A 24,884-nucleotide genomic window follows, 5' to 3' on the forward strand; every position below is an offset into this window, starting at 1 on the left:
TATCCTCACCATTGCTGTATCCTCACCATTGTTGCTACTCGGATCCTCTGGAATGCATGGGGAGTTTTTATGCCAGTACCAGATGTTCTTAGCAGCATCTGTTGCTTGTGCAGAAAGACTCCACAAAATCCTGATGATCCGTGCAGCAAACCACACTAGACAATACAACCCTTGTTATGGCAGTCAACACGGGGAAGCCTTGAGCATAATGTAATGTGTAAAGGTAAAGGTAAAGGTACCCCTGCCCATACGGGCCAGTCGTGTCCGACTCTAGGGTTGTGCGCCCATCTCACTTAAGAGGCCGGGGGCCAGCGCTGTCCGAAGACACTTCCGGGTCATGTGGCCAGCGTGACGAAGCTGCTCTGGCGAGCCAGCACCAGCGCAGCACACGGAAACGCCGTTTACCTTCCCGCTATAAAGCGGTACCTATTTATCTACTTGCACTTTAGGGGTGCTTTCGAACTGCTAGGTGGACAGGAGCTGGGACCGAACGACGGGAGCTCACCCCGCTGCGGGGATTCGAACCGCCAACCGTACGATCGGCAAGTCCTAGGCACTGAGGTTTTACCCACAGCGCCACCCGCGTCCCAATGTAATGTAATGTAATGTAATGTGTAGACTGATATTAATTCTGAGTGGTAGAATAACGAAGTGCTCTATGAGAATACTTTTAATTTGAAATTCATCTTTAGGAACATGGGAAGTTGTATTGAACCATGTCGGAGCCTTGGCCTATCTTGCTCCCTGGGGATTCAGCAGATCTATCTGGAGATACAGGGAACTGAATTTGAGACATTCTGTGTTCACAGCAGATCCTTCTACTCAAGTTGTTGCTACAGGGTAACCTATAGGCCTAGACAGCTTCAAAATTTTCTTCAGTATCTGAGCCCATGTTAGTTGTGTGTGTTTTCTTGGCAGCATTGACATTCTTCCAGGAAGACCAGTGCTCACAGTGGAAGTGAAGGGCACTTTTGGAAGGCCTGATTAAGTGCACTGGAATGTTCTGGAGCACAGGAGATGTTGCAGCAGAATGGTGCTTCAGGAAGAGTGGCCAGAATTTGGGTTGCTAATTGAGGGAGACTGAAAAGTGGATTAGCGAATAGAAAACATGAAGTAAGCAGAAATAGTTGACTAAAGCAAGAAGCAATAGAAATGATATAGGGCTGTTGGTCAGTGGTAGAAATTTTGCAGAATGTTCCAGGTTCAGCCTCCTGTATCTCCAGGAAGACTGAGAGATAACCATGTCTGAAATCCTGCACAGCTGGTGCCAGTCAGTGTAGACAATGTCGAGCTACATAGGCTGATTCAGTATAGGGCTATGTTCTCATACTGGTGAAAGTTGGATGGTTCTTGAAGCTCTGAGCCATTCTGGGACTGTACTGGGCCCAGTCATACCAAAATGGGATAAGGTATACTTAAATGAAGACTTGACATTCCACAAGTGCAGCATCTCCCATTATTTTGCAGTGATGGGGGAACTGTTTTGCTTCATACCCTAATTGCATCTTCTATCCATGATTCAATCACAAAAGGGGGGGGGGAGCAAAAGAGAGAGAGACAGGCAGAGGAACCACTTACAGGACCGCAAACCCAAGCATGCAGGCAAACAGGAAAGTGAACACACTCATTCTGACATGGGTGCACAGACAAAAATACCCCTATCAGTTTTCAAATCCCAAGAAATGATACACACCCACAATGTAGCAAAATCAAACTTGAGCCTGACCTTTTTTAAACTTTCCTTGCAGTTGCCTCAGTTCTGGCTCTCTGCAAAAGAAGAAGGCACAAGCATGTTAACTTATTTCTCATGGGTCTTCTGGGTAAGAACTTAGGCAATTTTTTTGTTACAATCAGACCCTTCTCCCTGTCATATTCTTCAACTCTCAGTACCTTTTGACTCTGTATGGAAGTGGCATAATAGAGGAATAATCAACAACACTTGGAAATAGGGCAATAACTCACACCAGAGATGGAAATCAGAAAAAGTAGTTGCTTCTCCAGAGTAGGAACTGGGTCCTACTTCTGAGGCTCCATGCTCTGCCTTCAGAATCTCAGGGTGTGAACCTCAGACGACCTGGCTACCCTCCTGGCTAAACTGTTTTCTGAAGATCAGATTGCACTACGTTGCCTTCAGATATTTAGAGAGCTTCTTTGTAGATGCCCTTACGAAGAGTCTCATTGCAGAACTATATTTATATGTATATACTAATGCTGAGCTGCAACCCGTACTCCAGTTTCTCAAATTATTTCTTCCTCAGACCGAAGCTCAGCTGAGGATATTATGGGGTTTTCAGGAAAGACAGTACCCATGAAGGCTGCAGAGTGCAGACCACTGGATAGATGATTTGTGGAATGAAAAAAGGGCATCCACAAACATCCCTTGTCAAACTTGAATGTATGGTAAATACAGCAATCCCCCGCCCCTCACCCCTTTGATAATGGACACATGTAATTTCTTTTCTCATCTGTTGGTAGAGAGTGATAAATGATAAAAAATGTGGGGATAGAGAATGATCGAAAAACATTTCAGCATAGCACACAGACCACATTCATCCTTTGTGCAGACAGTAGGTCATCCACTGAGTAAGATGGACTCATCTTACTCAGTGGCTAGGTGGGCTCATTCCTCTAGGATCCAATGCATTTCACTGTTTTGTTTAAGCACCATCATGCCTAAGTTTAGACCTGTACATACAGATCGGCTGCTTCCAGTTTTGTATATAGTTGTGTATGGTGCTGAGTAATATGAACAAACTTACAGAAAATTTAGTGTAGCCAGTTGGGTAGGGATAGCCAACACAGTACCCTACAGAGGTTGTTGGACTACATCTCTCATTGGCCCCAGTCAGCATGACTGTAGTCCATGCTGTAGTCCAACAACACGTTGGCTACCCCATTGCAAGGTTTTTGTGTGTACCCATTAGTACAGCAAATGAAAACTTTCATGAGCTAGATCCATATTCCTGAACATGGACTGAGACAAAGAGACGACATGTTTTAATAATTCATGAAAACTATATACTCAGCAAAGTTTTCCCAAATTAAAGTCAATGTCTGCCATCTCAATCTATGCTTATCAGCTAATTATAATTAGCTGAATAGCTAATTGAGTAGACTGGAGACCAATTCCACAACTTTTAAAAATTTAATATTGATTTTTAAAATTTTATTATTAATGTAATGTGCATTCAAAAGATAATATACTTTTGTTTTTAAAGTATGAATAATGGAAAAAAGAAAATTCATTCTTAAATACCTTTCAAGATGTTCCAAATAGTTTCTGAAGTCTTTGAACTTTCAACTGTTACTAAAAGAATAGATTCATTTGTATAACAAGTTATTGTAAAAGTATGAGATATTAATGATTTATGATGATATTGTGTTAAGTGCAAAAATGTCTTTAAGTTTTTAACTCTAAATGAGTGGCATATTTTAAAAGAATTGTGAAATTTCTCTTTCACTTTAGAAACCGTGATGCATAAAAACAGTTTTATCTCTCTGTGAACAATGGTAGCATCATGATATAATACATTTGGAGAAGATGATAATGAATCAATGAGCAATTAAGATTACATTTTAGAGAGAAAAAATTAAATGAAACTTTTATTCATTTCATCTTTTTAATTGTGATGAAAAGAAATCATTTGCAATGGTCTGTGACACGTCTTATGAAAATTAGTATGTGCTGTGTAGCATATTTATGTGGTCTCCTAAATGTTCAGGAGGACCTAACTGTAAACACAAACAGTGGCCTTAAAGATATTTTTGTCCCAAAGTGTACTTTGATGGCGAGAAGCTGTAAATTCTGAGGTTTCTCTGCAACAGAAACCATACTATATGCAGACACTCCTCCTCCAGTGCTGTGGTCTGCAAGTCTGATTGAAAATAGCTTGAGATGCAGCACAGTATGTGGGGTTCGTGCATCCTGCTCATTCCATGTCCTGGGCTGTACTCAAGTCATGTATTGCCACTTCCTGTGAAGCAGAGACAGTCTTAAAACAGCATTAAGTTCAAAGTTACCAGGTCTGATGGGTTCAAAATGATGGTTTGACTGCCTCCACACCATCATGCATGCACCCTTGAGCATTTTTATCAATTCCAGTTGTGTAAGTCAGCTTGCCTTCATGAGTTCAGGTGCTTTGCCTAGATCATTTAATACAGACTAGTGAACCATTTAAACCACACTTTAGGGTTCATATCTTACATTCAACATGTCTGCAATCTGCCTTCCTGTGTACACTCATACAATTAGATAAACATAAAATTCAGCATGTTTCATAACAATGGAGTTGTAGAGACTGTGCTTGTGTTCAGTTTTAAAAAAAACACACAGAAGGAAAGATAAGGAATCCATGTACTTTTTTCATATAATATTTATTGAATTTCATTTTTAAAACCAAACAGTTAACATTTTTTCTTATCATCACATATATTTTGACTCTCTCGAGTCTTCGACTTCCCCCCTTCCCCCTAACTACTTTCTTACATCCTTACATAATTTCTTTAGCATTTCAAATTTACCCCTATTTACCTCCTTTTATTCTTTTTTTTAAAATAATTGTAAACAGGTTTCTACCTCTACTTTGCAAAACAAAAACAAAAAAAACCACACCTTTAAGTCAGCCTGTTAGTGTTGTCAAGCATTTACAATGTTCTTTCAAACATAATAAAAATTTACTCCGGTCTTTTTCAAACAGTTGGTCTCGCTAGCCTCGGATTTTCCCAGTCAGTCTTGCCAGTTCTGCATATTCAATCATTTTAGTTTGCCATTCTTCTAATGTTGGTACTTCTTGTTGCTTCCATTTCTGGGCTAAAAGAGTCCTTGCAGCCGTTGTGGCATAGAGAAATATATTATAGTCATTCTTGGGAATTTCTTCTATTATACCCAACAAAAAAAGCTTCTTTTTTATGAAATGTATTTTAAAACATTTTTTAAAGCTCATTATATATCATGTCCCAGTAAGCTTTAACCTTGGAACAAGTCCACCACATAAAGTCAAAATTCCCTTCTTTTTCTTTACATTTCCAACACATATTATCACTTGTCCTATACATTTTTGCTAATTTATTTGGTGTCAAATACCATCTATACATCATCTTCATTATATTTTCCTTTAAGGCTGTACATGCAGTGAATTTAATTCCTTTTTTCCATAGCTTTTCCCAAGCCTCTAATTGAATATTATATCCAAAATCCTTAGCCCATTTTATTATAAACATCTTAACTTGTTCATCTTTAGTATGCCATTCTAACAATAGATTATACACCTTTGACAAAAATTTACCTTTACGTTCTAACAACTCAGTCTCCAGTTTTGACTTAGTATTTGCAAAGCCATTATTTTTAACATCATCCTTAAAAACATTGTGCAATTGATGATATTGCAACCAATCGGTCAATTTTCCTTTCAACTCTTCAAAAGACTTTAATTTTACCTTATTTTCAACTTCTATTAACAAATCTTTATATGTGGCCCAATTTTTCCCCATATTTTTCTTTTTAACCACTGTTGGGATCTATGTACTTCTAATACCTACAGCATAAGTGATTATAGGATGAGTGGCTTTTCTCCTGCATGGCAAGCTATGCCACCAGATTCTCATTTTTACACAACTGCTTGTCACCCTTTGCAGTCAGTCAACGTAGAGACGAAAAGAAACGATGGACTAGGGGTTGGGGTAAGGATAGAAGCACCTGGATATTTGCTTTCTTCAAACCCAGCATATTTTCTAAGGAAGCTGTGGTCATCAGGTAGTCCAGTCCATAGCCCAGTTAAGCCGATTCAGTCCCACTATTGAACGACTGTTCAGTTGTTCAAACCTGTTCTCAGATCATTTGCTACTGGACTCCAACACTGCTGCATACATATTGGCAAATAGATAATAGCTGTCGTATGTTGCAGTCCATCAAAATTGTTGGATAGTTAGTAGCTGTAAACTGGGTTCAAACCATCCCTGAAAGGGGGGAGAGAAAGAGAGAGAGTACTATCCTGGTGTTGCAACCCTTTGGTAAAAAATAATTTTGTAATGGGAACAGGAATATTGAGATGGCAACACAGAACATCATTTGGGTTTTGTTGTGGAAAATAAATGTGCAGCGAATTGGCATCTGGCCACATTTCTTTTAGATGGACTAGCTGGTGGGATTAGACAGACTTAATGTCACGTTTTCCATGGCATGACCGGCCGAGATTTCATGGCAGACTGGGGCTGCTGTTAGCATTAGCCTGCATTAGGCATGTAAGAAGATAAAACGACAGCTTTGTGAGCCATGTACAGTAGAGTCTTTTACGTCTAGCAGAGATCCATGTGCAGAGGTACTTTTACTTATAGCATTAAAGAGCTGATAGTAACTAGCATATCATTAAGTAGCCTTGCCCCGTGTGCACTGTAGTGCTATGATTTTTACTATAGCTGTCTTTGATTTGGCAGATTGCTGTAGAAACTTGCAGTGGACTTTATCTCACAAACAAGCAATACCATATGAAGAAAGAGTGAACATACTGTTTTATATTGAAGAGCTTTTTGTTGTTTTTATTGCGGACAGGGTCACTTTAAAATAGGCAATAAAGTTATCCAGTTTTCATGTGCACGTCTTCCTCCGGTTAAGGCAATACAAGGTAGAGCAACAAAAAATTAATGTACACAGAAATGCAGTTGCCATGATCATTTGTCTGGGCACTATTTCTGTTCTCTCTGTCCCAAGTAGGATGCAGAATTCTCCACTGTTGTGATGTGTACAGGGAGAGGATATCCAGTTTGGACTGAGAAAGGCCCCTGTTTGAGGCCCTTGATGGCCCCTGTCAATCAGTTCTCTGGTTCACACATAGTACTAAACCGTAGTTAACATTAATTATAGCTAATTTTAATTATAATTTAATAAACAATAGTTAAAGCTGAGTTGTCTAGCAGATGATCGCTTCAACCTTGGCTTATTACATCACAGAGTGGTTAAAAGCTCCAGCAAGAGCAGCTGAGCATTGAGAATAGTTTGAATTTTTTTTGCTACTCTTCAAGCATGGCTCTGTAGCAATGACAGTTTCTTAGCTAAGAAGGGGGTCCAGGTTTACACTTAATGCTCAGCTATGGTTTACATGAACTAAGGTTTATAAGCTGGTTACGAAACATGATTAACAAACAACATTTAATCATAGTTAATAAAACATAGTTCAGTTGCTGAGTTAAGTTCACACTAAGCCATGGTTTAATAAGCCATAGTTTAATAAACCATGGTTTATCATATGTGCAAACCAGACCTACATTAGAGGTGATACTGAGCTATATGGTCCAATGTTCTGACACAGTATAAGGCAGCTTTCTATATTCCTACATTTTTGTACTTGTGCTCTAAATATCAAATGTGAATTGGCCCTTGTTGTGTATCCCTGTATCTATAAATGGATCCCCTTTTCAAAACAGCTATTATAAGATTATTATTTTTTTTAAATGGCATGAATTTGGCAAGCTCTGGTTATTTTACTTCAACAGTATCATAACTAGTAAACTCATTTTTTATTGTCTCAGGCAGAGACAAAAATTAGGAGGAAGAAATTGGAAAGATAGGGTGGAAGAAGAGTACAGGGCTCTAGTTCACTGCTACTTCATTTTTAATTTAATGTACAAGTGCATATATATGCCTGGATCATAAGTGCTTATATTAGCTTCTTCATTAATATTTGCTGATGTTGGAAGATGTTAAGCAGAATTGTTTGTTTGTTGATATTCTGCCTCTCCCGGTTCAGGACTCAATAGCTCACGACATAAATTAAAACAGATACAAGTTTTTTTAAAAAAACAAAATAAATATAAATAATAGAATGTTACAATATATGAAACGTAAATATCTCTAAATGAAATATAAATAATAAAATGAAAGCATTATCCTATGTATATTTGAGGGTTTCTCAAAGCTAAAATGGAGTCAGATTGGCGGCATATGTAAAGGAGTCTGCTCTTCCCTCAGAAGAGAGTACCTTTAAAATATTGCTATTGCTAGGACTACACTCAAGGTAGCAAATTTTAGTAAGTGAGAAGCAAAAGTTCATGAGTCTGAAAATATATGAAACAGTTTGTGTACTGGCAACCAAGTATGTTGAATTGCCTTATTGCGCAGAGGGTTCTAATGCCAGTGTTTTGAACTTGTAAATAAGAGCAGAGACACCCAGCCCAGATTACCGTATTTTTCGCCCCATAAGACGCACTTTTTCCCCTCCAAAAATGAAGGGAAAATCTGGGTGCGTCTTATGGGGCGAATGCAGGCTTTCGCTGAAGCTTGAAGAGCGAGAGGGGTCGGTGCGCACCGACCCCTCTCGCTCTCCAGGCTTCAGGAAGATATCCGCAGCCTGCTTCTCGCAGCGGATAGCAGCCTGCTTCTCGCAGCGTCGAGCGCCCTGAAGGCAGAGCGCCCGACGCTTCAGGAACAATTCCGCCGCCCAGGCAGCCCTGTGGGAGGTCCCACAGGGCTGCCTAGGCTGCGGATAGCAGCCTGCTTCTCGCAGCGTCGAGCGCCCTGAAGGCAGAGCGCCCGACGCTTCGGGAACCATTCCGCAGCCCAGGCAGCCCTGTGGGAGGTCCCACAGGGCTGCCTAGGCTGCGGATAGCAGCCTGCTTCTCGCAGCGTCGAGCGCCCTGAAGGCAGAGCGCCCGACGCTTCGGGAACAATTCCGCAGCCCAGGCAGCCCTGTGGGAGGTCCCACAGGGCTGCCTAGGCTGCGGATAGCAGCCTGCTTCTCGCAGCGTCGAGCGCCCTGAAGGCAGAGCGCCCGACGCTTCGGGAACCATTCCGCAGCCCAGGCAGCCCTGTGGGAGGTCCCACAGGGCTGCCTAGGCTGCGGGTAGCAGCCTGCTTCTCGCAGCGTCGAGCGCCCTGAAGGCAGAGCGCCCGACGCTTCGGGAACAATTCCGCCGCCCAGGCAGCCCTGTGGGAGGACCCGCAGGGATGTCTAGGCTGCGGATAGCAGCCTGCTTCTCGGAGCGTCGGGCGCCCTGAAGGCAGGGTGCGCAAGGCTTGGGGCGGCAGCGGACTGCTTGCCGGCATGCAGAAGCTTGGGGCGCGCTGACCTCAGCACGCCCCAAGCTTCTGGATTAGCGCAGGGGTCCGCTAGCCCTGGGAGAGGCGCCGGCTCTCCCACGCTAGCGGAGACCTTGCCGGCACGCAGAAGCTTGGGGCGCGCTGAGCTCCGCACGCCCCAAGCTCCTGGTGTAGCACAGCGCACCTGGGGGGGAAATAAAAATTTTTTCCTTCATTTCCCCCCCTAAAATCTAGGTGCGTCTTATGGGCCGGTGCGTCTTATGGGGCGAAAAATACGGTAATCATTATGCTTCTCGCCTTTCTTGAGCATTAAGCATTGTTCATATGTCTTTCCTCAGTTACTTAAACGTCAGAGATATTTATATTATTTGTTGGTACTATATTTAGGTTGGCTGTTTCACTTCCCTCCTGAATTTGTTCAAGCCCAGAAATTATATCAACTGCAAGGTAACATTTCATGAAAAGCAAAAGAGACGGACCTGACTTCTCCCTTTCTTTCTTTTTTTTCAGGTGACATTTACGAAGAGGAAATTTGGGTTAATGAAGAAGGCTTATGAGTTGAGTGTTCTCTGTGACTGTGAGATTGCTCTAATAATCTTCAATAGCACCAACAAACTGTTTCAGTACGCCAGCACTGATATGGACAAGGTGTTGTTGAAGTATACAGAGTACAATGAGCCACACGAGAGTCGAACGAATTCAGATATTGTTGAGGTAAGAATACACCTCTTGCAATTCCCCCCACCTATACTTTGCCATGCAAGTTTCATACTGACTTTGTTTCCTTCATGTCAATTACCGTATTTTTCGCTCTATAACACGCACCCGACCATAACACACACGTAGTTTTTAGAGGAGGAAAATCCGTAGGCATGCCACCTGTAGGCATTCCCTCCATAACACGCACAGACATTTCCCCTTACTTTCTAGGAGGAAAAAAGTGAGTGTTATGGTGCAAAAAATACGGTACTTGATGACGTTCAGCTGAAATAGCTACATGTGTTTCTTTCTACAACTCACAAAACTGTGGAATACAGGACAAAGCAATATACTATTTGAGTTCCTTAATCAATTTTGCTTCCATTTTATATTTATAAAGAAGTCACTTCCATTCAGTGCAGAAACCCTTTCTTACTGTCAAGCATAATAATACAAGCCATCACCTTCTTAAAATGATGGATTGACATTAGAGAGATAGGTAGGTCGCTAGATAGCCATCCAATAGGTTTTCTAATGTGAGTGCAAGTTAAACATCATGTAAAAATCTTACGGTGCAAAGTAAACCAGGCCTTTTACACATTTGGCCTTAATGTATTGTTCAGTGTGGTTTGAAATAAATATTTTGTTGCTTTGCAAATAACGAAAAGGAAAACCCAGAAGAGCATTGATTCCCAAATGCATTGTATTTCTTGTTTGCTGCCATTGATTTACTCTGCAATCTTATGGCAGTACTTTTAAGTAAAGATGTAAACAGATAGGTGAGTCACCCTAACCAGCCTTAACCGTCTTTGAGAAATACTTATTTCAATGTAACGATCTCTGGGAGTTTTGCTGCTGATTTCAGTGGAGCCAGAATTTAAGTGCCTGTCTGCTTGGTGGCTTCCTGCACTTTTGTTTTTATGCTTTAATGCAAATCCAAAAGTGCACAAAGCAGTCCCATAAAGAAGAAGAAGTTTGTGCTCTCCTTCCCTGTGATAACTGTACCAACTCTTTGGCTGACCAGACACCATGGTTAAGGCTTAGGGAATGCATGGGTAGCACATTATTTGAAGGTTCAGAGTCTGCTCAGCAATCTGAGTACTAGGGAAGGTAAACGACGTGTGCTCTGGTTTCCGTCACAGTGTTCTGTTCCACCAGAAGTGGTTTAGTCATGCTGGCCACATGACCCGGAAAGCTGTCTGTGGACAAACACTGGCTCCCTCAGCCTGAAGTGAGATGAGCGCCACACCCCACAGATGCCTTTGACTGGACTTAACTATCCAGGGGTCCTTTACCTTTTACCTTAGCTAATATGCTAGTTCTTCAACCACTCAGCCTGGCCAGTAAATAATATGTGGAAACTATGCTTTGTGACAGGATGTGCAGTAGTGAGTTTGGTGGCCATGAAGTTGTGGCCGTTCATAGATTTGTGTCAACAAAGGTTTCAGGCTCTTTCTACCAAAAAAGCAAAAGCTGCAGGAACACGTTGGCAATCATTTTGGTAGATTCAAATGGTTAAGCGATAATCACACAAAAGAGAGACAAAATGCCTTGAGTACTGTTTCTTCCATATGGCTTGCTGGCAGCTAAAATAGCTTACTAACTTGAAAGGATGTGATTTTCTATATTCAGACTGAAATACAGAGTGCAGAGGTCACTCTGGATTCAGCACTGTTTCAGGGTCAGAGGAAATAGTTTTGCAGCGTGTGTGGGTGTTTTTTGGGGGGTAGAATCTTTACATTAGGGGAAAGGAGGGGGAAAAACTTCAGTGTAATTATATTCTTTTACTGGATAATTAGCATCACTGTTGCTAGTACAATGAAGCAAGAAAACAAAAGCTGAAGAGGCAGGCAGCTTCACACACAAAAGTAGCTTGAGTACATGTCTTAGTGCAGAATAAAGAATTGCTGTCTTTTAAATATTTAAATGCACCAGGGAAATGCAAAAAAAGAAAGCCCTATCCTACACAAAACCAGAAATCATCTTCTTTTAAGGTATCCAGCATTGTTTGACATTGATCTCATTCACATATACTGTAATGCTAACCCAAAATGAGCAAACTGTTCTCCCAAGAAAATGATATTTATCTTTTCATACTACAGGATTTAGGGCAGTTTTCCTTCCTTCCTTCCTTCCTTCCTTCCTTCCTTCCTTCCTTCCTTCCTTCCTCTCTCTCTCCTCTTTCTTTCTTTCTTTCTTTCTTTCTTTCTTTCTTTCTTTCTTTCTTTCTTTCTTTCTTTTTCTCATCTCTGTGATTGTTTAACAGACTTTAACACATAGGTAGGCAAACTAAGGCCCGGGCACCGGATACGGCCCAATCGCCTTCTAAATCTGTCCTGCGGACAGTCCAGGAATCAGCATGTTTTTACATGAGAAGAATGTGTCCTTTTATTTAAAATGCATATTTGTGGGGCATAGGAATTCATTTTTTTTTATTTTTTCCAAAATATAGTTCGGTCCCCTGCTGAAAAAAATTGCTGACCTCTGCTTTAACAGAATCCATACTGCTTTTTTGCCACATATTGGCATCTGGTATGTAGTTGAGTCTTCTTTACTTCACAGGGATGCTGAGCACATGTGTGGTGATCAGCCTATAGACTAATGTTCTGCTTCTTTCTAAAATGAAGTTTCAATTCTTAGCCTATTCGAACTGAGCAGCTTAGAAGCATGGCCTTGGTCAGAGTAGGATAATTAGACACAATTTTGCTTGTAAAGTATATATGTGGGAACTGCATGGAGGGGTTAGGGAACTAAGTGTGTTTTCAGTTCTCAAGATCCAAATATGACTGCTCCCTACAACACACTCTGGCAATGTGCATCCTTTTATTTTAAAAGCTATTTTATTTATTATTCATCTTCAATGGATTCTGCTGGAGCTAATAACACAGAGTACTTGCTATCAAATGTCAGAGAAAAACTGCAGTGGGACTATGTGCCCTTGACTCCCAGGTTTTTCCGAAAATAGAGATTTGATATCCTTTGTTTATCTGACAGGGTTTTCACAGCAAATTCAGGTATTAGACATGGCAGAGCAAAAAATAATCATCACAGATTAACTTTTTGACCTTCTAAATAATAATAGTTATTACTGAAATTGCTAACAAAATCATTCCTCCCACTTAAGAGTGAATCAAAATATACATTTGGAGACTCTGAGTGTTGCCATTACTAGTTTAGACAAAACTATAAAGGCAGGGAACAGACTTTTTTTAAAAAAAAGTTTTACCTATGAAATGAATTTGCTTTGGGACTCTGAAGGCTTTAGCATCTGGTGTGAAATTATCTGAAATTATGATTTCAGGATAACATTTTGTTACTTAAGGTTTTATTTGTCCATCCCAATCCCCCGACACCACATTTTCATTGGTTGTACAGTGGTGTCTTGGGTTACAAACACTTCGGGTTACAAACTCTGCTAACTCAGAAGTAGTGCCTCGGGTTGAGAACTTTGCCCCAGGATGAGAACGGAAATTGCACACCGTCGGCGCGGTGGCAGCGGGAGGCCCCATTAGCGAAAGCGTGCCTCAGGTTAAGAATGGTTTCGGGTTAAGAATGGACCTCGAGGTACCACTGTACTTTTAATGCATTTGCTTAATTGTAGCACTTTAACATCTTGTGTTTTCTTCTCTATGACTGCCTCCTCAATTCCCATCCCTTGTTATACAGAGTATTGCAAACCTTTCCCATCCTCTGTACATTGGTCTTTCTTGTTTCTTCATTTCCATTCTTTCTCGTCCTTCACATAAATCATTCTTCTCTCTTCCTACCAGACCATCACTCACCCTTTTTGTTACCCCCAGCCAATCAATCTTTTATTTCTCTGGTATTCTCACAAAGCTTCACCCTTTCCTGTCCTCGCCAATCCACTCCTTTCTACCAAGTCCATGGCTGCTACTTCATAGTTCAGATTCCCTGCTTCCCTGAAATATTTCATTTCTCTCCCTTCTAGAACCTCCGTCTCAGCAGTTCTCTCCTTAATTACACAAACGTAGACACAAAGACACAACAACACAGACATTCCCACATCCCCTTCAAACATTTTGGAAACTCACAACAACTCAATCTACTGAACAGTTTTGATGCTCCCATACAGTTATCTAGAGATGGGGCAGAAATTCAATTTTTATTTATTTTATTTTTAATGAGAAATTGCCTAATTCACACATCTCACATCACTGCATGAAATGAAACATAATTATTCAATGAGATACTCACTTCTCTTAATTCTGTGATGCAGTTTGCCAACAACACAATGCTTATCAAAATGGATATATTAGAAGAAAGTATACATAAAAATGCATATATTAATGAAAATAATGTACATTAATACATCATGTTAGGGGGAAATGTGTATATTATGAGTGTGACGTGTGAGCCAGGAAGTTGCCATGTCAAATTCACTTTGGCCATCAATTCACTAAAGTAATTTTCAGCACACTTCAATCTCAGTGCTGCTATGTCCAGTTCTGCAACATGCTGAGAATATGACTGATCCACTGTACAGAGCTGTTGTAAGCATTACGGAGATAATGGTATAGTTTAGAGGAAACATGCTTGTTCTAAGAAACCATGGTGCCTGAGTGCTGCATCCTCATCCACTGAACTTTAACGGTTCTGTCATGGTTATTAAATTGCAGCTTCCTGGTGTATCCAATCTGGAAAACTGTAGTTTAATCTCTATCTACAAAGCAGGATTTGAAACCAAGGGATACAAGTTGTTGGATAAGCCCTAGAAGTCATAAATTAAGGCAAAGGAGAAAAAGGAAGAGGCAGCGCTGGATTTAGGGCGGCGTGGGAGGTGCTGAGGGGGTTGCAAAATTATAATAAATAAATAAGGAATTATTATGAAAATAATAAATATTTAGGGGAGGCACTGAATTTTGTTCTCACTCAGGGCACCATATTACCGAAGTCCACCCCTGAAACCATGTGGACAAAACCCTCATATTTATATTTCCATTTAGGAGCCTGTAATTTCTGAAAAGTCAACAATGAGATGGTGAGTAACAGGTTTCACTGACATGTATTTGCTCAGCACTACCAATCTTTTCTACCATCAGCCAAAGAAGAGTTTCGCTTGTCCAGTAGGCAGGGCCACTCTCAGTGCACTCAGGGCTCTAGTGAAATCCACTGTAAGCCCATTTTATAACCTGTGTAAACTGAGTTCATGTTCTGGAATATGCCTCATATTTCTTCAGTGTGCAGAGGTTCCTTGACAATAAATAAAGGAGATAAATAAATAAGTGTAGAAAGGGTTCCCTGAAGACAGGAAATTTAAAACCACTGGTGTAGATCGTAATGGATATATGAAGTGTGTAAGATAGCTCAGTGAGTTTACAATCTCATGCTCTCTTTCATGAATGATAATGCATCCATGTTCTATGTACCTGAAATCAAGTCTCACTTATTTCCATGGGATTTGTTGCCAAGTGAGCATGTGCTAAGGCTCATAACTTGCAAAAACTGCAATTTGCTCTTCTTTCTCATTAGCTGTGCCTGACAAATGTGGCTGATCTAACTGAGAGTGATCCTTGAACCAAAGGGCAACTCTCTCTCAGCAGCGTGTTCACCATAGTACAGTCATATTTTTTTTCTTCATGTGTCATGCCGATACTCTCAAAGACTCAGTAGGGTGGTAGTTCTATCCCTGATGACCATGATTATTAGAATAGAATATATTATTTATACCCCGCCCATCTGGCTGAGTTTCCCCAGCCACTCTGGGCGGCTTCCAACAAAGTATTAAAATACAGTGGTCTAAAAAAATAAAAAATAAAATACAGTGGTCTGTTAAATATTAAAAGCTGCCCTAAAGAGGGCTGCCTTCAGATGTCTTCTAAAAGTCTGGTAGTTGTTCTTCTCTTTGACATCTGGTGGGAGGGTGTTCCACAGGGCAGGTGCCACTACCGAGAAGGCCGTCTGTCTGGTTCCCTGTAACTTGGCTTCTCACAGCAAGGGAAATGCCAGAAGGCCCTTAGAGCTGGACCTCAGTGTCCGGGCAGAACGATGGGGTGGAGACGCTCCTTCAGGGGATAATATTATTACTAGTGATAAAGTAGCCCCATGGATCAGTCTCTCACGGGAGACTTGATGTGGCATGACACTCTCTCATCTGCCAGTTAATTTCTGATGAGAGGATATACACAGTAGCACCATAGGATGGAGCCCTGGAGTCACGCTCACGACACTGGTATCATTGCTGCTTACCTGGATACACCTGGGGCAGGGGAGCACAGCAGTAAGGTGGAAGCCACACAGGGTACCCTGGTGAGACTGCCACAACCTGGGACCTTGCCAGCTCTGTCTGGGTAAGCACCAGTGACGTTGGTCACTGCTGGATATACACACTGCTAAGAACTCTTATTAGCAGCAGTAGATGTAGATGTTTTTTAAGAAGAATGCTGAATGCATATACCTCTAGCAAAAGTTAACTGTTGTGTCACTGCCATGAAAAAATCCTTGTGTATGTGAGATATAAGCAAAACAAGTTTGTAAATGTGACTGTTGGCACTGGAAAGAGAACCCATATTTTCTGGAGGAATATGAAACCAGTGCCATTTTACAATGGACATTTCTTAAGAGGTCTGTGTGCTTTACATTGAGTGATGAATTCCTTCACTGTGAAGTTCAGTTGTTGCTGAAAATTAAAGAGAGATTTGATATAAGCAACAATATAGTCTTAACAGACATGAGCTGTTGAGGGAGGGAAAGAACCCTCTGGTATAGGATAATGCAGGGTTCAATGTCACAACTTCAGTATTCTGAAAAGTTGGCAACCATTCTGCACTAGCTGCCATTTAGATTGCTTAAAGAGCACATATCCATGTGACTTGCTGCATAAATGATACATTATGTGTGAAAGAAATGACACCATCCCATTTTGCTGATTGACTTACTACATTTTGTTGCCTCAGACCTTTATTGCAATGGATCCTATAGCATACCTAAGATTAGTTACCTGGTAGGAGGTTATGAATGAGATGAAGGAGGAAGAAATCCCCTCTGTCAATTATTTCTAAAGGTCACAGAGCTAATGACTAGCTGAGAGGTTAATTAGCTTCTGAAAGCCTTTTTTATATCAATTAAGACTCTTATCTGTATATCCATAGTAAATAAGCACCTCTCACTATTTCAACTTGTGAACCTTTGTTCTCTTGCTCTGAGTGGCCTTGCACATGACAAAAATGCAGGGAAGATATGCTTCTCCATCACATCTGGAACAAAATGGGTGCATCTTCCCTGTACCATGAGATGCACAGAGTCCCAGGAATGTGCACATCTCACTATGCAATGAAGCAAAGCATCTCACCAACACCTCCCCATCCTCTGTGAAGCTGCTATCTGGGTAGGATTCAACTGATGAGTCCCTTTAGTGGAAACCTATGCCACAACTTCTGCTAGCACAAAGGGGATCCTCCCCCCCCCCCACTCTGCATGGTCCCTGTGCCCTTGAAATTAGCTGAGGGGGATCAGGCCACCCCAGAACAGCTTGTGGGTGTGAGAGCAATGATTGTTCTGCCTGGCAAGCTATAATGCTTGCACTGTCAGAATGATTGTCCTAGTGCCACATTGAATTCCTCCCTAAGGAGTTGATCCAAAGGTTTCCCAGAAAAGGTGAGCTTTATTGAGGCATTGCAGGAGGTGGTTCCAGGTGTAAGGGGCAAAGGAAAGCAGGAGACTTTTGCAGAGCTGAGGATGTAGAGTTGGACAAGCAAAGGTCACAGGAAGGGATGTGTCAGGAAATAAGTACAGAGAGATAAGGAGGGGAAAGGCCGGGGTGGGGTGAATTTGAGAACAAGAGGTTTGTACAGTATCTGGAAATGGACAGGAAGCTGGTGCAGAGATTTATTACATGGCCAGAGTGACAAGAGAAGTGAATAATTTTGGCACACTATTCTGAATGGATGCAAGTGGGAAAAGGTGAGACAATGGAAGAACAAAGGAAAGAAGACTGCAGCAGTAGTCAAGGCAAGATACAACCAGGATATGGGCAAGTGTTTTTGCTGAAGGAATCGATAGGAATGGTGTAAAGCGAGAAGCAACATGACTTGGTAACTGACTGAATTTGGGAGGCATAGGAGAAATAAAGCTAAACATCAGGGGTAGCTGACATTGTCAATAGATATAAGGAATGCCCATAGCTCAGAGTCAGAGCATCTGTCCCATGTCCAGTTCCCAGCATCTCCATGTAGGGTGGTGAAAGACCACTGTCCCAAACCATGGAGAGCCACATGCAGTCAATGTAGACAATACTGCCCAATGGTCTGACTCAGTATAAGGCAGCATCCTATGTTCCTGTGACTTGGCAGGGGTCTGCAAACTTTTTCAGCAGGGGGCCTGTCCACCGCCCCTCAGACCTTGTGGGGGGCCAGACTTTATTTTGATGAGGGGGGGAATGAACGAATTCCTATGCCCCACAAATAACCCAGAGATGCATTTTAAATAAAAGCATGCATTCTACTTATGTAAAAACACGCTGATTCCCGGACCATCCACAGGCCAGATTTGGAAAGTGATTGGGACAGATATGGCCCCCGGGCCTTAGTTTGCTTACCCATGACTTGGGCAGTAAACTCAGAACCATTAACTGTGGAACAAAACAACATTCTAACATAATAAGCTTCCAGCAAAGTCACCATATTAGTTTCGTGCTGCAAGAGAAACGAGAATCAATGTGATGAAGTGGATTTTGTTACAAAGAAAGCTTATGGTGTAATAAATGTGTTCGTCTTTAAGGTGCCGTAAGGCTCTTGTGTTGATTTTGACTACTGTTAGGCAGAGACAGTGTAAAAGCTGAAGGGGGGGGGGCTTTGGAAGCTGCCTTAATTTTTGTGGGAGGGAAAGTAAGTTTATGCAAGCAGGACCCATGCATTTGTCCTAACTTTTCCACTCTCGTTAGTCATCCTGTGAGGCAAAAGTAGGATGGAGTGCTTTAAAATTAACAGCATATAAAGAGCAAGGTCTTGAGTCTGCATCATGCTCTGCTCGTTCTGCTTCACAGATAAGTGTTTCTTCTTCAAGGCATATGATAAGGAGCAGGGGGGGAAATCTTGCACATTTGTGCAACATTCTTATAACCTAATAGGTCTACTGTTTTGTTCTGGATTTTTTCTCTCCACTCCCTCCTAATCTCATCATTGGATAAGGTTCTTTGTTTTTGTAGTCACTGTTTCACATAGTAACAGCTTGTTGTGTTTTGGTCTATTTGCCAGAGGCTAGGTTTATTTTTAAATCCTTGAACTTTTGAGTTTTCTTTTTTCCCAAGATTGGAAGCAGCTGAAATGCCTAGAGTTACAGGTTGAAAAGCTTGCTTTACAATATGAGAAAAAGGAAGCTCCGATTTCCCCCTCCCCCTTTTGTGCTGCTTTGCTCCTTCTTCTTTTTTTAATTTTTCCTAACAAATGTCTCTAACTGGTAGTTGCCTAAAAATAGAAAACCACCTAGCTAAAAATAGGTTTGCTCTCAGTCTTGCCAAGGAAAATGGAGAGGAATGGGGCGTGGACTCGGAGGCTGAGTAATCCAGCTCTATTCATTCAGAGATCCCTTTGAGAATGCAGGCCGATGATAAAGTGCCCTCCAAAAAAAGGGGGAGGGGGGAGCCACAGGCCTCACTTGCTCTCTTCAGACTGCTAGGTGCCAATAAACATTTTAGCCCAAGGATATATTTTTTTCTCAGAGTCGTAAACATTTTATGAAAGACAAGGCTTTGTTTCACAGAAGCTAACTTGCTGTCAAAAATAGCTGGCTTTTCCTAAAGCCTTCCTCCGTCTCTCCTTCAGCCCTAGTCCCGCTTTCCTCAGAGTTAAAAAATAATTTTTTAAAAAAAAGGGTTTCTCAGATACATACTGCCAGTGTGTGCAACTGAGATACAACCTAACATTTTATAAATTTAATAACTCGTTGACGCTGGGATACGTGCAGGCCTTGCTTTCAACACTTGCTCAAGTGAGAGAAATGGCATTTCTTTTTTGAGTTTTAAATTGGTGGGTTGCTATAATTTCCTAATTAACTCTTGCATCGCCTCAGAGTGGTTTTTCGTTTTTTCGCATTCCATGTTCAAAACCCAGGAGCTAAGGGATCTGTTTATGAAGTAGCATTAAATGAAGGAACTGGAATAAAAAGTATTCTTTTAATTTGAGGGACCATTAGGTACCTCTATACCATATTTAGGCAGATTCCTTCTCCTGCTTGCATTTGTTTTGGGTTCTTCCACAGAGAACCAGAACTATAAAAAGCTCTTGGTTTGGAAACATGTTAGTTCTGATAACACAAAACACTTGGTTCTGATAACACAAAATCAATGCCATATTGATTCACATACAGTGTGGGAGAGACATTAATAAATAAGTCAAGGTTTGGAGGGTGGATTGAGAAGGAGGCATTTTATGTTCTGAGTGGACCTTGATTTTCCTTTCGTTTCCTTTCCTTTTTTACTTACACAGAGCACTAGCAGAAATCTTAAAGCTTCAGCGTGCTTTCAAACGGCTTTCCTTGAGCTTTTGTTTTTGGAGTACTTTTAATTAAAAGTAATCTTGACAAATATACCAGCCGGGTGTGTAGAAATGTCAGCAGAGTTCAGGAGGTTACACGGGACTGTGTATTATTATGCGCAGTTCCTGTAAATGCGGCTGATGATAAGACTCTGAAGACAAAGGACAATAATTGATGAGAGGGGACTTAAATCACCCCAGAAGAATCAGAGCCCTTGTATCTATGCACATTAACTCTTTTAGTCTCTTTCCTGCTTATGAGGAATTTTGTCATTGCATGTTGCAACCCTCCCTCATCCCCCACCCCCAGCTATTGCTTTTTGTGATGGAGGCAAGGCAGACCACAAGTGACCTCTTTATGCAGTAAACAGGGTGTGATTGTGTCTGTGTGGTGTATTAGTAATTACCAAGGCTGAATTCCCATATTGAATCTTAACTGCTTGCATGGAAAAATAGGACACACAACCTTGTGCAACTATTTCCAACCTAGATAGTGATCTCCTTATTGCTGTGTTGCAGAGACAACTTTTTTTTAGCAGCAAATTCATTTTTCTATGTTTTATCATTAAGACATTCCTGTTATGCATGATAGATGCAAATCTTGTTTATGTGGAATTTGTTTATAGGTACTATTCAACAGATGCTTAGAAGTGCCACATCATCGTGTGTGTGTGTGTGTTAACCACGTACTGTAACCAAGGTTTGTTCTTGGTTTATGGCTTGTGGTTTGAACAGGCAAGCTAAACGACAAGTCCAAGTTTGCACACCATGCTAAGCTAACCCGTGGCTTAGCTCGGTGCTGTGCAACAGCAACAGCAGCCAGGGAGGAATGAGACAGCTATGAAAACTAGGCCACTGAGTGTTAACGTAATCTCTGAAGATTTTTGTTTGTTTGTTTCTGGTATATAGTCTGGTAGCCAAACCCCACAGTGGCCTGATGCAGGTGAAGTGCTCACAACATTGCTGGGTTATTTGCTCCTCTCCTCCACTCTCAGATGGGTATCTGTGGTTTAATGTTATGACACTAACTCTTATTAGCCAAAACATTGCTGCAGATGTAATACAAACCATAGAGGAGTTTGTATGAAAGCTTAAGCATTCTCAGCAAAACTTCTAAACTTTTAAAGTAAATTTTTCTGGATGTTTATAATTTATTTTTCAACACTAGGATACCTTGGTTGTAATAAGCCTGGTTTCAGCTCATTAAGATGTAGAACGTGCCATTTTGGGTTGGATCAAAAGCCCAGGGAATTGAAGAGTGGCTGTCCTTTGATTTATTTGTTTATTGGAAAAATCCTAATCTTCTCTTTCGTAAAATGCAACAGGGAAGCTTACAAGTATAAAATGCAATAAAATTAGCCCATAAATATCTATAAAATGTAATGAAAAGCATCAGCAATGTAGCTAAACAGATGGGCTAACAGGTAATTCTCTACAGCAACCTGCAGATATTAGGAGGGCAGAGAGAACTTATCAGACTGCAGTTGTTGGGAGTAGTGCAGGTGGGAAGGGACAGGTTGGTGGGAGCCATGTCAGTTAAGAACTTGGCTCAGGGCTTAATTTTGAAGACTTCAGCAGATAGAGTTGACATGTTTCCAGGTTTTTCTCTCCCACCATGAGGGCCAGTGTCTTAACATTTTTAAAATGGGGAAGGGGGCAGCTGTTAAAACAGAGTCCTGGCCATTGTACAACTATATCCACAAGAAGTGGCAGAATGCTTCACTGTTTTTCTTCAAATGTAGCCACCTTCATAGTTTTCCTAAATTCAGGGTGAATAACTTGCTCTTGACTTAGGATCCTTTCCTTCATTTTTATACTTTTGGCAAAAAACTTGGTTAAACTTCAAAATATGCTGACTTCCCCCTTTGTTACAGTAAACAAATGTTAATTATTTATCTGTGTTCTGCATAATTTGCATCCATACTTTATGAATTAAGTAGATGTTATTGATTGGACTCCATTTGCCTTCTGAGAGGTCTCTAAATGTATGGCATGGGTTTACCTAAAGCTCAGGAAATTAACACAAATTATAAAAATCATAGTTATGTAAAAGTTTCAGTTACATTTGCTTTATTAACCCAGATACTTAATAATCGTAGGGTCAATGATTCACAGTGAACTATATTCAGAATAAACAATTCTAAATTATTATTAATGCTTAAGTATTAATTGTTCAATGCTGTTTAAATATACAATAATGATTTGTATCCAGATGCTTTATCATTTCAGCAGATCAGCCTAGATCTTCTTTTATGCTTAGAAATTAATGACCAAGTAAATGTACCAGTAAAAGAAGTCTGCCCAACTTTATTTTGAATAATTTAATGTCTTTGCAATAGAAGCTGGCATTAAGGGTGAAAATCTTTGATGTATTGGATATGCATGCATTATAAAAGTCTCAAACCTACTTATTTACATCATCCTGTGCAACCTATAGACAACTATAATTACATTTTATAGAGCTCTATTATATATAAAAAAGTGCATGCACTTTACGTTAGGGTTGTTAAAGCATGAGTTTATTTCTTTGATCAAGCATTACACCACAGAGGCTGTTCAAAGGAAGTAAATTATAGAATAGTCGATAAGAGTATTTTAAACAACATGCAGCTGCTATAGATTGACTCAAAGGAGATCAAAATCTTGACGGAGAAGCAATTCCTAATGGATTGTGTGCTGTGTGTAGGGGGGGAGAGAGAGAGAGAGAAATTTCACTGCCACAATAGGACCATATGTAGAATATGACCGAACGTAAAAAGGACATAATGTATGCTTCCAATGCCTGTAATTGAGGGACTTGATATTGGTTATTACATGGTTTTAGTGTGTTCAAACTCGTATCAGCAAAATCGCAACTCTTGCCCCCTCCCCAATCCCCACCAGTTATAAAATGTGTAGGTTAGCAGTCACATTTTTTATTTTTATTTTAATGATATATGAACATGACATTGATTCCTAAAATGTATATTTCCTGGAACACACCTACTGAACAACTTCCATCCCACCCTGCAAGGCTTTTTATTGCCATTGTGGCTTCCTTTCATGTGGCATCTTTGGTTCCTTCTCTTCTGCTCCAAAGCAGCAGGGTGCTCTTGGGGTGGTGGTGGTTACATTACATGGTTCTTTGATTCCATAAGACAGGAAAAATCATGTCATGGGATGTCCCAATCCAGTGCTGTAAAAACCATGCAGATTCAGTAAGACTAATCATGTCTTTTATCTCTCTGGTTGCGTTTTGGATTCTGTGGGTCATTTCTGCATCTGTGTGTATATGTGCATATGATGTGCAGCTAGCTTGCAGCGCAGTGTCAATCCACTCAGGTTGTTTGGATGTTGTGCATTAATACTATCTGGATCCACAGTTAGCCTAGTATGCAACAAAAGAGAGCTATGGAATTATGTGGACAAGAGAGATATGGAATTAGGTAGACAAGGCATGTGGGATGCGGGTGGCACTGTGGGTAAAACCTCAGCACCTAGGGCTTGCCAATCGCATGGTCAGCGGTTCAAATCCCTGTGGCGGGGTGAGCTCCCGTCTTTCGGTCCCAGCTCCTGCCCACCTAGCAGTTTGAAAGTACCCCTAAGTGCAAGTAGATAAATAGGTACCGCTTTATAGCGGGAAGGTAAATGGCGTTTCCATGTGCTGCGCTGGTGCTGGCTCGCCAGAGCAGCTTCGTCACACTGGCCACGTGACCCAGAAGTGTCTCCAGACAGCGCTGGCCCCCGGCCTCTTAAGTGAGATGGGCGCACAACCCTAGAGTCGGACACGACTGGCCCGTACGGGCAGGGGTACCTTTACCTTTTAGACAAGGCATAAATACAGTATGAAGGCAGGGCATGCTACGTACTCATACAGTAGGTGTCTGCATGTTACATTCTACAAGTGTACACAAAACATTGAGCCATACAAATCAACAAGTGTGCACTCTTTCGCACAAGCACATGCGTGTAGAGATAGCTTGTACCTGTATTCATCGTAATGTGTGAACAAAGCTATAGGTGAGAAAAGACAGGGAAAGGGGTTTTGTAGAAGCAAGAGCAACATTGCAGGGAGCATTGCCTATCTCTGTCCCTCACAAGCAGACAGGATTTTCAACTGTTTTTCCCCAGCATGAAGTGGGGGCAGAGAGAGAGAAGATCAGAGGATATTTAAGTTGCAGCAGACTGTTAGATATTAATGGCAGAGGAGTAAAGTGGCTGTCAAGAGAAGGTAAGGAGAAAGCAGAGACAGCTGCAATTAATGTGAATGAAAATGAGGTGTGTAATGGCAGCCTTTGTAGGTCTGTATAGAGTTAAGGCAGACTTTAGACATGGATCTTAAAAACAGAGAGATTCAATTTTTTACTCAGCTATGGGCTCCTTGCGTGACTTTAGCCATTTATTAACCCTCTCTCAGCCCCAGTTTCCGTTTTGCGAAACAAAAGTATATCTGCAGATGCTTAACTGTGGTCAGTCCCTTCAGCAGACAGTGACATTGTTAGTCTCGGGAAAAACAACCCCATATTTGCGTCAAAACACCAGCCTTCTTGCTGTTGATGTATCGCTAAAATAACAGCTTCCATAAGGAGCATCCAGTACTCACTATGTTTGTTGTATGTTGGCTTGCAAGATACACAGTACTCTTCCTCAGTTCAAGAAAAATTATTTTCTGAATCTTTGTCTAG

The 24,884-nt window shown here is 41.1% G+C and overlaps 1 protein-coding gene across 14 annotated transcripts in view; it reads left to right on the plus strand.

Annotated features, from left to right (window-relative positions):
* MEF2C (myocyte enhancer factor 2C) overlaps nucleotides 1-24,884 on the plus strand; it is a 176,167-nt gene that overhangs the window by 86,316 nt on the left and 64,967 nt on the right. For all 14 annotated transcript variants that reach the window (XM_081213429.1, XM_081213436.1, XM_081213428.1 and 11 more), the window contains one exon: nucleotides 9,542-9,745. In XM_081213429.1, the coding sequence (XP_081069555.1) occupies nucleotides 9,542-9,745 (204 nt within the window). The remainder of the gene's footprint in view (nucleotides 1-9,541; nucleotides 9,746-24,884) is intronic.

Source organism: Podarcis bocagei, assembly GCF_964188305.1.
Source record: "Podarcis bocagei genome assembly, chromosome: 11".
NCBI lineage: Eukaryota > Metazoa > Chordata > Lepidosauria > Squamata > Lacertidae > Podarcis > Podarcis bocagei.